General features: G+C 45.5%; 1 protein-coding gene across 1 annotated transcript in view; it reads left to right on the top strand.

Moving 5' to 3' along the window:
* mfr (ferlin family C2 domain-containing myoferlin misfire) overlaps nt 1-13,297 on the top strand; it is a 178,824-nt gene extending 165,527 nt beyond the window's left edge. The window contains exons 41-46 of the mRNA XM_084580089.1: nt 1,377-1,465; nt 2,785-2,883; nt 4,757-4,995; nt 9,102-9,280; nt 10,345-10,445; nt 12,923-13,297. Of these exons, the coding sequence (XP_084436215.1) occupies nt 1,377-1,465; nt 2,785-2,883; nt 4,757-4,995; nt 9,102-9,280; nt 10,345-10,445; nt 12,923-13,103 (888 nt within the window). The 3' untranslated portion in view covers nt 13,104-13,297. The remainder of the gene's footprint in view (nt 1-1,376; nt 1,466-2,784; nt 2,884-4,756; nt 4,996-9,101; nt 9,281-10,344; nt 10,446-12,922) is intronic.
* The last annotated feature ends 426 nt before the right edge of the window (nt 13,298-13,723 follow it).

Genomic DNA, 13,723 nt, shown 5'->3' with positions numbered 1-13,723 from the left:
GTCACAATTAGGAAGATAGTGAGAGACCGGAAAGCGTGGCGTGACATGGTCCATAGGGTCACGAAGAGTCGGACACGACTGAACGACTAAACTGAACTGAAACTGGGTAGAAATTCTGGCTGCTGCTGCGCAGAAAATCCAGGTGCTGAACTTTCTGTTTTTAGCCCTGTAGGCAATCTCTTGACTACTCAAACATCGGGCGTTATTGCTGCTCCTGAACACCTCGAGATTGTGTTTTATAATATCTTGAGCTTTGCTTTCTGTACGTGTTTTTCGACCCTCCAGTGTTCCAAATAGCAGGCGTTCGCAGATCGCGGTTGAGTTACGTTTAGCATAGATTAGTTAACGATGAAAATATCCAGGTAATCGCTATATTTCCTAACAATATTCGCCTAGAGCGCATTTCCCTGCTCGTGGATTGTTCAAGACTCGCACCTTCATAAGTGAAGATAGCTGGCTTCTTGTTGCACAGTCCTATTCTTGACTTGTGATCGCACCAAGCATTGTTACTTTGATAGCACTGAAATAATAAATTTACCGATTGTCTCCAGTTGGATCGCAAAACTATTCTATGACTGAAACGTCTTTTCTCCTTCAATCGAAGTATCGCTTGTTTATGAAGCAAACAAAGATTTTTTCATGTGGCCTTTGTTCTGAAGTTGATATACGGAGATGCGAATGCCAACGCAGATTGGATCAGAGTATTTCAGCTTAACAATATTGATATCATTGTTTCGTAGAAAATGCGGTGATTACAAGACAGTCTTTTCTCATACTAAATTACGAAAGTGTAGCCTTCGCTGGATGATAATCGTTGAGCATATATACTTCGAGTACCACTTTTTCCCGGCCACAAATAGGGCTCTTTATGCAGGTTCAGCCAAATTAGCGACATACCCCTATTGCCTATTGCCTCAAGTGCTGCTCAAGGATGGGCAAGAAACAAGACTGCATTACGACCGGAAAAATCACAAGTGCCCTCCATCTACATTCAGCAGTGGAGAGACTGCACTAGCCGTTTTGCTCTTGCTCTTTGCGCAAGGGTGTTTAGTAGCTTTACCCCTTATGCAATTCAGGCGTAGTCAACAGCTGTTAGAGATAGCACAGCAGCCAGTGTACTCTATCCGATAGGGTACCAGTTCTTAGAGCGCGGAATTAGCGGCATTAGAAAATGTTTGGATGATTCTTTTTTCCTTTGACAACATTTACTAAAAACAAAATTCCGTTTTTCGTACCACGGCGCGGGTTTCATTTGCGGTCCCGGGCTAAATGTGAAACCTGTGTGCGGAGCTCACTGCCTAAAATAAGACTATTAAATTTTTTGATACATTCTAATTATATTTGTGCCTTCCCTTCCCGTTATCTGTGATATGCAGGGGAAGCTAGAGATGTGGGTTGATATGTTCCCTATGGACATGCCTCTACCTGGACCTGCTGTTGACATCTCTCCGAGGAAGCCCAAGAGGCAAGTGATGCGAATTGTTGACAGTACACTTTTTTTTTTTTTTACTCTGCAGCCACTCGATTCTTATCAATATCAAAGAAAACGGAAACTCACATACGTCAGCTGTATACGAATCACCGACTGAATCTGTTTGTGAAGAATTGTTTAAATGAGCAAAACTCTTTCTTGAATTTGTTTCCTATAAGCAGGAAGAGATCATCACTGCTCATGCCCCGCAAGATTAGTAAATGTATTAATCTTGGACTGCTTCTTCGCCTAATGCTGGATTCACGCGATAGAAGAAATTGCCATTGTGGCAGCGGACGGAGCCCCGTGTGACTCGACGTCACTATACTTTCCTGGTTGTTGAAGGCGCAGATGGACATTTTTTTCCCCTTGGTTCTAGCGGCAGTCTTCTGCGTTATCAAAACTGAATTCATAGGTGTTGAAAGAAATATATGTATATTTTGAATTTAGATCACTACTCTGTCGGCCATTTTTTTCGTCTGTGTCATCAGCTCAGCGCTGATGGCTTGGTGGCGTCGCCTGCATACCTACTAGTTTACTTTTCACTGTAGCAAATGTAGCGAATAATTCTAAATCGAGAACGGTTCACAGTAGTTTCAGGTCTATCCACTCTTTCCTTTGCTGTCATCTTCCACTGTGGGCAGCAAGCTGCTGCTGGGCCACCGCCACCTCGCTAGTCAGGTTACTTTTTTCCGGTGGTACGGCCCATCGTGTGCATCATGCATAGGAAACAGAAGCTGTGTCAAAAAATTGTATGTAGAGTACATTAAGTCATAGTGTGCTTCTTCTGCATCAGCACGCGAATCTTATTATATGACATGATCGTCATTGGAAGCATTTGCTCTGCTATTCAACTCACATGACTGCTTTTTACTGATATTTAAGCTTAGCTTCACTGATAAAGTATAGCCATCTCGCCCTGCGTACTCGGCTAAAACTAAGCGGTATCGTCTTTCTCTGTACAACTACAAGATAAATCTCCACAGCATACTTCTGATTTCAAATCAATAGGAAAGTTTCTCGCAGCATGAAGTGAGCTTGAAGCGACTGTTACTACTGACTAACTATTACTAACTGTTAATGACAAACTGTTGCTGCTACTGACTACTGACTAACTACTCACTAACTGCCGACTAACTACTAACTGCTGACTAACTGTTACTACTGGCTAATTATTACTCGTCAGCGGCACCCTAAAGCGAGTGGCTTCATTTTTGGTGCGCCCGGAACACCTCTTATTAGCTCGGATGTCACATTTCGTCACCTTTACAAATGCAATATTATTATGCCTGCATATCTGCGCACGCTTGCAGCTATGAACTGCGCATCATCATCTGGAACACGGATGACGTGGTGCTTGAGGATGACGCGTTCTTCACTGGGGAGAAGATGAGTGACATCTACGTTAAAGGGTGAGCGTCTTTCTGCTATCCTATAGGGAGCTGCGGCTTATTTCACCGGATACAGAGTGCGCGCTCAGGCTCTGGCGTATTTCCGAACTTCAGGCAATAGAGTGCATAAAATTAACTGCGACACCTAACGGAAAATGTAAAATTTGAGCGGATAATATGAAGCACGTGTAACGGCTAACAACACATTTCGCAGCACCGGACGTCTATGGTTGCTTCTGTAGAGAAATCGGCTATATAGCCTATCTGTAGAGTGTTTGCTATAGCAGTTTGAATCCCTCTTTTTGCTTGTCATTTTTATTGATTTCTTTAATTTATCTTATACAACGCAAGTTACTGGTAATTTATTCATTACGGCGGGTCTCCTTTTAGGTTTCATTTTTCAAACGCATTTAAACAAGTATTGGACGTTAAATCCACCTGAATAAATTTTACGACTTTTTTCCCTCCCATGCAAGACTTAGAAGTGAGGGGTTCGATCCCTCAGTTCCACCGGGTACTTCGCCCGGTGCTTTGCATAGCGAGAGCGTGTTGTATGGGAACGCGGTGTGGGAAGCCAACTTCAGTAAGAACAAAAATACCCTGCACCATGGCAACCTTTCCTCGAAGCTGCCTCTGCGCCATAAGAATTCATAATAATCATCATTAGTTATTTGTGTTCTTTTAAAGAGATTTTCCCTCATGAAAAGTAATGTACCATTCCCCCTGAGGCGTTTCCCACCTCTTAGGTAGCATTCAGATGCGGTTTACAGCCTGAATCACCGATAAAAATGCTTTCGGAAAATTCGGGTGTTTGCGCATTTCACCAAGTATAATTCTAAAATTACTGCATTACGAGCAACGAATCTCGCTTTATACAGTGCCTAATTCATCTACTCCACATAAGCGTCGAGGGGCTGCTTTTGGCAAAAGCCTTCCCACTGTTCTCACGTGTCGCATGTTTCTTTTGTTAGACCCCGGCCTCAGAAGCGACGCGCAGTTCATGAGGATCTCTAAGAACGTTTAGTTTACTTTGTCCGCTTGCCATCACGTGCTGGTTGGCGCTGATGAATTAAACATTGTAGTGCACATGTAGTCAGTTAGTACAACCTGTTAATTCTCTACGGACTTCGGAACTATATCGCTTTTCATATCTTCAGATGTTGCTTGTGACACCAAGAAATGCAAAGGGGACCAATGCCAGTAACATTGACGCGCACGACATGTTATGTTCCTACACGAAGAAGCATAATCATGTTGTGCGCGCCATTACGATTGAGCTTGGCCGTCATTATCAGTTCTAATACTCAAAATAGCTAGTACCCAGCCGCCGTGACCCAATGGTTACTGCACTCAACTGCTGATATGAGGCACGAGTCTGGTAGCGGCCGTGGCGGCCGGTGTTTGATCGTACAATGCGCCAGTACATTGCGATATCAGTGTGCTTTAAAGAACTCCAGGTGGTCGAATTTCCTGGACCTCGACTATGGTCTCCATCATATGGCGTGACTTGTTTTCAGATTTTGACCCCCTCCCCCCCGCCTTAAATTAAAAAAAAATGCTAGTGTTGTGTGAAACGTACCATAGGCACGTTTGGCACGAGTGTGTTTAGACTACGCCCTTATAATCGTCATGGTCACGCAGCATGTCACCTTCCTCTGCTTGTTTGTTTTGCTCGCTATTGCAAGCGAAAATATGGTCGCTTAGTTAAGCGTTGCTTGTTGCTGGCAGCCCACAGATGACACTAACTGACACAATTGTGAACAGCCGGGATTGTGTTCGCCATGATAGAATCCAAGTATACTTTTTTCCTCAGCTTCTTTGCCGCACTTGCTTGAGTACCGCTCGTTCTTTGAGTGGGGAAGCATACCTTTCAAAGGAATCACCTTGCTTCCAGGTGGCTGAAGGGTCAGGAGGACACGCAGTGCACTGACATCCACTACCGGTCGCTGACGGGCGAAGGGAACTTCAACTGGCGCTTCGTCTTCCCCTTCGACTACCTGCCGGCCGAGGAGAAGATAGTCATCTCGCGCAAGGAGTCGCTCTTCTCGTGGGACGAGACTGAGTGCAAGATCCCCGCACGCCTTGAGCTCCAGGTCTGGGACGCGGACCACTTCTCGGCCGACGACTTCCTCGGTGAGCCTCTCCTACTTAGCAAACAAGGAGTTCTCATGCCGTGAATACTACCAAGTACAGCGGGCGATTTCGGTTGCACTCTAATCTGCTGCAATGCGCGGATCTCTTATCATCGTTTTGCAAACGGGCTTGATAGGGCAGTTAAGGAAGGACTTCAGGCTAAAGCAGGGCCTTACCTAATTCGTTAGCCTGATTCAGGGAAACGCTCCACTAGTTGGGCAACCAGGTCTGGGGCAGGGAAGTCATGCGTCAGTAGATGCATTTATTGTAACGTTTTAGAAACGCATAGACATCAAAAGGTTTTTGCGCTTGTTTTATCCTCTAATTAAAGATTTTTGCTCTCTGTTGATGGATGTTTTGTTTGTTTCATAAGGATTACCGTCCCAAAGCGACACGGGCTACGAGAGACGCCGTAGTGGAGGGCTCCGGAAATGTCGACTACCTGGAGTTCTTTAACGTGCCTTGACGTCACAGAGCTCATGGGCGCCTTGCTTGTCGCCTTCATCGAAAAACTGCCGCGGCAGCTGGTATTCGATCTTGCCTCCCCTTGAATTCAGGTCATTAATAAATCTTCACCCTCATGCATTGCAAATCGAATTAATTTTTACTTTTTTACACCTATATTGAATGGCCGCTTTTCTGTCCGGCACGCCCGTCTGGCGGTAATTAGAGCAAGCTGATACTGATGCGTTATACAAATATATCGCAGTTGGAATGAGGTTTCCATCGTTACTAGTCTGTTCAAATCTGTACTCGGTTTGGTAACAAATATATGGCCTTATAAGTACACCGTAGGACCAGCAAGCTGTTAATAAATATTTTATTCATGCGCGTTCCGATGGATGTCACCCTCCGACAGTTACTTCTATCCAGGTCGGAACAGTGCCTCCGCATCTCGCTTGATTCCTCGCCACACGTGCATCTTTGCCACGGTGCTTGTACTATAATGCGCTTGAACATGATACCTACTCAGAACATCTGATCCTTAAATTCACTTTGCAATTAATAAAATCGTGGAGGCTTGTTGCGGGAGGCAGCCTGTTTTTGGCGGGAGTCACCTGTGCTTTTCGATGATTCCCGGTATCCATGGTTGGTAAGCCGACGGGATAGAGAGTCGGAATCGCTACCTTGGCTGGCTTCTGGAATAATTTAATCATAGCGAGAATTCGCTCTCCTCTGGATCATCGGGTGTGGGAGTTGCGCATCGAGATATTTGGGGGTGTGACACACTGACCTGACTCTCAGCGGAATTCTCGCACGTTTGTAATGTGCTGCTTAACATTTCCGTGCTGCATGCTGGGAACCTCGTGGCTTTTGATTTTGTGTGCAAACGGTTTTTTTACTTGCCGAAAGTATATCGGGAGTCCCAGCAAGCGGTAACCTAACCTCATAAAAACAAGCAGTGCCCAATCACACCGACTGAGGCCTGATGGTAGCCTCATATATGTCCTAGTCGGCAGTGTTCTTCTATTTTCAGAATTAATGAATAAGGACTGATTAAACCTCATAATATCGGCTTGGACAATAAACCTTCAATTTGGGATATACACCCCGCCGGGGTGGCCCAGTGGTTACGGCGCTCGACTACTGTTCCCAAGGACGCGGGATCGAATCCCGGCCTCGGCGGCAGCTTTTCGATGGAGGCGGAAAGCAAGGCGCCCGTGTGCTGTGCGATGTCAGTGCACGTTAAAGAACCCCAGGTGGTCCAAATTTCCGGAGTCCTCCACTACGGCGTCTCTCATAGCCTGAGTTGCTTTGGGACGTTAAACCCCACAAACCAACCAACCAATTTGGGATATACAGATGGTCTTAAAAAATATCTGACAGGCATTTTACACCAAGAAAACATTTACATTCCGTAAACATTTATAGTCGACTTCCTATACAACACAGATTCATGTGTGACATGTAGCTCTAGGTCCCGAGTCCCTTCTGAATGGACGAAATCTGTTTTTCTCTGAATCGCTCTTCACGACAAAGCTTTGCGTGTGTACTGGGCGAGAGATATGCGCCATCAGCATTCAGATCGTAGCTTTCTTTATTAAAGTTGTAATTAAAGTGTAATTAAAGCTACCTAAATTGCACCTTGCCGCATATATTTCAGCAAGCTGTTTTTAGAAGGGATCTACAGCGTTTTAAACAAGGTGTTCTTCCGGAAGACTGGAATTAGAATTAGCTATTTAGTGACTAATACCTGAGCAATTTTCGGAACGGGAAGGATACTTACATTAAACCACGAGAATTTTAACTACTCTAAGTCGGTCTAGCAGAGTTAGGGCATTTTGTCATTTTTCTTAGCAGGCCTTTAGCTAGCCCAGCTTGTATAAGCAGGTCGCTGACAATAAACTTTTCTGCGCTGCGAAGATGGTTTTAGTAAACATTTTCAGCCCGCTTTACAGGGCGAGTGTGTTTTTTTTTTCTTTTTGGTATAGTCGAGCAATATGACCCAAAAACGTTCCCTTTGTTTTCTTAGCCATCACTAGGCGTTGGACTCCTCCTCATCCGCTTCTTTTTCTTGTCATTTTCCCCATGACTACTCACGATGTAACATGCAACGATAAGGAAATTGCTGAGAGCCACATCTTACATGTTACCTTCGTCGCGTGTCTTGGAAAGATCCCATTCGGTCAGTTACAGTGTATGAAAGACAGCACACCTTCCACGCAAGGTTCCTAACAGACCGATCTCTGTAGCAGTGAATGACATCGTTCGTTACCAACTTTCTCTCCCTGATAAATAGCATTTACGAAGCAGCATAAAAGCACGCTATCGAAGCAAGTTGTTGGTCCTAGGCGTTGGGAAAAGGCATCAGGTCAGTGGATCAGTAGTTGGTGGTCGAGGAAAACATACCCCGTGGACGCACGGGCCGCCATCACGACTGTCAAAAGGGACATGATTGGGTCCATAACGTAGCCCACCGTATTGTCGAATATACAACCGTCTTTTTTTTTGCTAATATTTTGTTCTTCATCATTTCACTCATATTCACGACTTTATCGAGTTGCGTGGGTAGCGGCAATGTTCTTACGAGGCGTGGTGGGTCATAACCGTTAGTGGTCTTATTACCTAACCGCACGCCTATGCAGTGCCATGGAAACCTAATATTTCATACTCGGTGCAAGTAATGTTAGGTCCATCTGGCGTCAGCTAAAATCTCCGTAGAAACAGACGTTTCCTTTTTTACACTAACTCACCACTGCAATGAAGCTTTGAGGCAAAGAGGCAGAGTTGCCAGCAGGTCTCGCATATCGAGTATGTACAATGTTCGGGGGAGCTGGTCATATGCGTGATTGCGGCATGGCAGTAGAAGAGAACGCAAGATGTCGCATGGTGAAGGTGTACATTCCCTCAGCTGTAGTCCACAGATATGCGACTCCGGTTTCCCCGACATGGCTCAGTGAACGTCAGCTTCAGTACTGGTTGAACACAATACGGCTGGATCGAAGCCTCGCGACAGCTGTCGCGTAGATGGTGGAGACACATTCCTTTGCTGAGAGCCCCCAATTCATGTGTTTTAACCTCGACATTTCTTGATGATTCCTCCTCCGGCACATCGACATTCAAAGCTAACGTGAAGCTTCAGGATATTGCACTCCAAATACCACAGCATACTATACCATACCATACGCCGCAACACTTGTACAGTACGGTCTACTGTTAAATGGAACATGAGATCTCGTGGCCTAAACAGTTTTGCAAAGCGCTGCCTCCGACCATTTGTAAGAATGGATGGCATTACGTGCATGCTTGAGAAGAGCAGTCGGCCGTGCTTACTGCGCATGAACCTTGTGCAATATTTTGTTTCTGCCTCTTTCAGGATTGATTTGTAAAGCACGGCCGCGATGCGGCATTATGTTCCCCTTAACAGTGGACCGTACTGTACAGTGTCAAGCTCTTACTCTTTCGGGTAGACTGATACACTCGAGCTCCCTGCAGAAACGAATAGATAATTTTAATGGAGCAACACATCGGCAGATCCGTTTTGAATGGTGCCACTCGCGGTCTATATAGTCGTGAGGCTAGCTCTGGGATAAGGCTAGTCTCAGCTGCATGCAATGGAACACCCCGGGGCCGCATTTAATACCACACGCTCTCTTTTCGTGCAGGTGCGATCACTCTGGACCTGAACCGGTTCCCTCGTGGCGCCAAGTCGTCCAAGCTGTGCGGGCTGAACATGCTCAAGGCAGACGCCAACGTGCCCACCATCTCGCTTTTCAAGCAACGACGCGTCAAAGGATGGTGGCCCTTCTTTGTCAAGAAGGAGAACGACGAAATGGTGCTTACGGTAAGGTCTGCAGATCTAAGTACAGTTTTTTTTTCTTGCGCAACATTTATAAATCCCTGATGCATTTCTAAACAAATTAAGCAAGCTTTTCTTAACCTTAAAACTTGAAACAATGCATGTTAGTGAAGAAAACAGCACATTGACGCTGAACTCAAAACGTGGTGTCAGGACGGTAAGCGCAAGATAACAGTTTAAAGTTTACCTACTCAAAACGCGCTGTATGATGAAAAAATCACGGGCATGACTCTTTGTAGGTGACATGACCGAATTGGCAAACGCTGCAAACTCGATCTCCATGTTCAACTGAGAAGGTGACATCGGAATTTAATATTTGAGGATGCTTCGATCGCGAGTGATACAGGCTGCCCCTATAGGCCACGCGGGCATATGTGCGCACTTCGTTTAAAGTGGGAATTGATATCTACGTCGGGCGGTCTTCCACAATAACGGATATCTTACGATGACAGAACGCAAAACAGTATGTGTGAGATATTAGAGGCGCCAATATTTAGTAACTAGGCGAGTAGCAAAATGAATGAACACAAAAGATGATCCAGAAGAGGAGCTGGCGAACGGGAGCCATTATCGCTGTTGCGTGATAATGTTAAGGAGGGGGGGGGGCGGAGGGGGTTGAAGTGCCCATGCCAATATTTTTTTTTGCTAATTCTTTCGCCCTTTTGGGTTTGTCTATAAGAAATGTCATAAGCGCACTACCGCCACCACAGCTGGCCTTCAAGCAGCTTAGGGTTGACGTGATGAAGACACAAGGAAACACATTGTCTCTTCACACAGAAAGAAAACCTCCCCTACAAGCTGTAGTGGCAATCAGTGTTGCTGTATAGCTGGAAACCGTAGAATGAGACACGCGCGCCTTGTCAGCACTGCAAGGAAACTTCGTTCAATGTACCAACATGTCAAAGGCCCAGTGTGCCTACAGAACATTACTTCCTTTCTGTCATGACGCTAACCAAATCCGGCTCTTTTAAAATTTAGGTCGAGTAGTGCCGGCCGTCGGTGCAGGCTAACTGCAGGATGTGTCTCATGAAACGCTCCTTGCAATACAGGGAAAAGTGGAGGCTGAACTACACCTGCTGACAAGGGAAGAGGCCGAGAGAAACCCTGCTGGTCTGGGAAGAAACGAGCCGGACCCACTGGACAAGCCAAAGTAAGCAAAGCATTATATGCGTTGATGTGGTCCCAGGAAATATTTTTTTGCAGAAGGTTTAAATCGGCACGATGCTTTCAGCAGTAAAGAACATGCACTGCGATCCTCCTGTACTGTGAACAGGACGCTCATGAGAAGAGATTATGAGGTTGTGAATGTTCAGGATAGAGTTGATAAATGGTGTCGCAATGCGACTTGGCTTAGGTGTTGTGTCATGTTAGAATATTGCCGTTCATACTTCGACTGCACGTGGCGCATTCACCCAATTAAGCTTTGAACCAAGTATTCGCACGCGCAGCAAAATTACAAGAGAGCATACCTTCGAATTGTTAAAAAACTATTACAAAATGAGACAAGGGAACTCCTGTGCCGCCCCATAAAACGCCAAAACCATTTCATTACTCTCCATATTTGTCAACATTTGCTAACTACGTTCGTCCGTGAGCATCATGCAGCGATCATAGGCAATTAGTCTCGCCATAATGTGAATGCTAAACGTGTCTCAAACGTGATTAAGTGGGACCAAAACGGTACAGAGCGTACAATTTTGCTTTCAGTGCGGCCGCAGCCATGATCTGAAAACTTCAAAAGAACCCTATCTCTGGTGGTGTAATTGTTAATTTGCCCGATAAAGGAAACGTTAGCTACTGCGTTTGCGTCCCACCATTTTTGCAACGAATAAAAAAATCCCTCAAACACACTGGTATAAGGCGAGATCACGTTAATTAGTGCCAAAAGTTTGACGCGGTGGTTAATGTTCATAGCGAATTATACCCGAAAGAAGTATGTACATAAATAATACGGTTACAGGACCTGGTTTCCCAAACCTTGACTTGACCACAGGTCCAAGCGCTCACAATTAAGATTGCTACCGCGATTTCCTGTCGTAAAGAATGTACTACTAAATGAGGGAAGAGTGTATCTTGGAGCAGGCTAATAGTTTCGATGTCAGTAGGACTACTGAGTATGTAATCTGAAGGCCTGGAATGAGACGGCGAGGTAGATTAAGGTGGAATAATAATGAATAAATTCTGACCCAAATCGCCAGATGATTACTGGAACGTTGAATGTGCAGAGAATATAACGTAGCATAGAGAAAACAGCAGGTTGAGGTATTTTATGAGGGATTTGTAGCTTGAGCTTGTGAAGGCGCTGCGTCTGCTCGAGGTTCACTCGACGGAATTTCACTCACGGAACATCTTACGGTTGTGTGCTAAAAAACAATCCAGCGGAATGTGTTGCGGCGCTAAGGTACTAAGGGCAAAAAAAAGAAGAGACGAAGACGCAGCTGTAGCGTTAACGATGCATCAGATTTTCTGCCTTATGGTATAGGTACAGTGTATAAACTGTCGTTTTTGGTGGAGGTCCGTACAAGAAACAAATGGTGCGACGCGTAAACCTTTGGTTACGTGTACACTGAAATTATTTTATTTGCTTGCTTGACAATTTTCCTGAGCAGTTGCACGCATGTGGAAAACCCATAAATATGTGTTCGCCTGTTGGCTAAGTCGGGTCTCTTATTCGACACTGAGATGAGTTGGTAACGGAAATAGTGAGGGGCACCACTGTACATGGGGCAGTTTAAATTATTGCAGCAGCCGAACTGACTGTGGTCCTTTTTCGCTTGTGTTTTCAGTTTCTGATGATCATCCATCCGTAGTGTTTCTTTCATGCCACAATTGATGATGATTATACTATAGTGAGACAAATAGAAAGGAAGTCGAGCGTGGATGAGACAGGATGCGCAGAGGAGTAGTACTCATGGGGCAGTATTTTTAATGGGTCTATTCCATTTTTTGCTTCATTCGGTCATATGGCGTTGGTCACTTCTGCCTCTGACACATACTCCGCGACGAAGGGCTTCAAGCTGGTGATGAAAAAACACACCCTCTCTTTTGCATTAACGTGCCCAATCTACACGCCGCATTGGCTGATCGAGGCCTACGACGCTGGAACTCCACGACGCTTTTTCAAACTCCTGACGAGTTTTGCTAGCGCTGCTTGAAGCTCAGGAAAAAACTTCGAGGTGTGACCAATGGCAGATCATTGACGCTATGACATGGCTGGCCTTGATCATACGACAATAGAGTATCCAGAGGGGGCGGCATCGCGTCCTGACCAGCTGTGCTTGTGACTGATAGTTGGCATCCTCACCCGCTGTTGTCTTGTCCACGATTTATATCGGAAGCTAATGAAATAAAACTGAAATATAAGGTTGCAAAATTTAGCCCCAGATTTTCGACCAGAAATACGGCCCCAGAGCAACCAGAGAACTTTGCGGCACCGGTCACAGCAACCCGGACATTTGCTATTTTCAATTTTGTTTTCTGACTGCGTGTGTTCGTCTATTTTATTGGAGTGCTCACGAGAAGCTGAGCCCAGCGTTAATAATAATAACTAACACAAGAGCCTAGGATGACACATGCAGATTTAAGAGTTGCAATTCTGAGAACGTGTCCTTTTGTTTCAATGCGCAGCCGACCTGACTCGTCGTTCATCTGGTTCCTGAACCCGCTGAAGTCGATCCGCTACATCGTGTGGCACCAATACAAATGGGTCATCATAAAGGCCATCATCGCCATCTTGCTCATCCTCCTGCTGGCACTCTTCTTCTATTCCGTGCCCGGATACACCGTCAAACGGATGCTGGGAGCCTAGACGGCCCACCTCCCGACCGCGCACTTCTGCTTCAACCTAACCCAAGTTGCGTAGTGTTTTCCATGTCTTTGTTTCCAGTTGACTCTCTGTGATCTCCGATGGTGGAAACGGTGTACAAATGTACGGTTGGCCTATCGCAGAAAATACGGCTCACTTACCCCCTGACTAGTGACTTGTAGCTGATTGCTTGTTTTCAGGGGCCGGGCGTCTTGTCCTTCCGGTCCATCTACGTTGTGAAAACTCAGTTTGAGAAGTTAGTGATTGCAAAGCTGATGCCGGACGAAAGGCGTTTTTGGACATGCTTGATTTTGGTTTTGGTCAGCAGTGCGCATGAGCACACTGCAAGGACAAAGGAAGAAGTGTGCACAACTTCAAACGTTGAACAGTTCTTGTTATTTCGTTCACCTCATCCTTCACCTTCGCGTCCACATTCTCTTCCCTTTTCACAACAATGCTCAACCAGTTAGCCGAGCAATGTCTGTAGATTCAGTGTGTTCGCAACCCTAGAAGTAAACATGTTGAAGAGAAGGCTTAACACATGTAATGGCGAGCTGAAGGGTGATTATCTTAAACGTAAGTCAGTTTAAATATTGCGAGAGCTACAAGCAATGATGCCTCGC

This window comes from Amblyomma maculatum, chromosome 9 (genome assembly GCF_055883805.1).
Source record: "Amblyomma maculatum isolate TAMU_Amacu chromosome 9, ASM5588380v1, whole genome shotgun sequence".
Lineage (NCBI taxonomy): Eukaryota > Metazoa > Arthropoda > Arachnida > Ixodida > Ixodidae > Amblyomma > Amblyomma maculatum.
The sequence above is the reverse complement of the archived record's forward strand: the minus strand, read 5'-3'. Positions and strand labels throughout refer to the sequence as shown.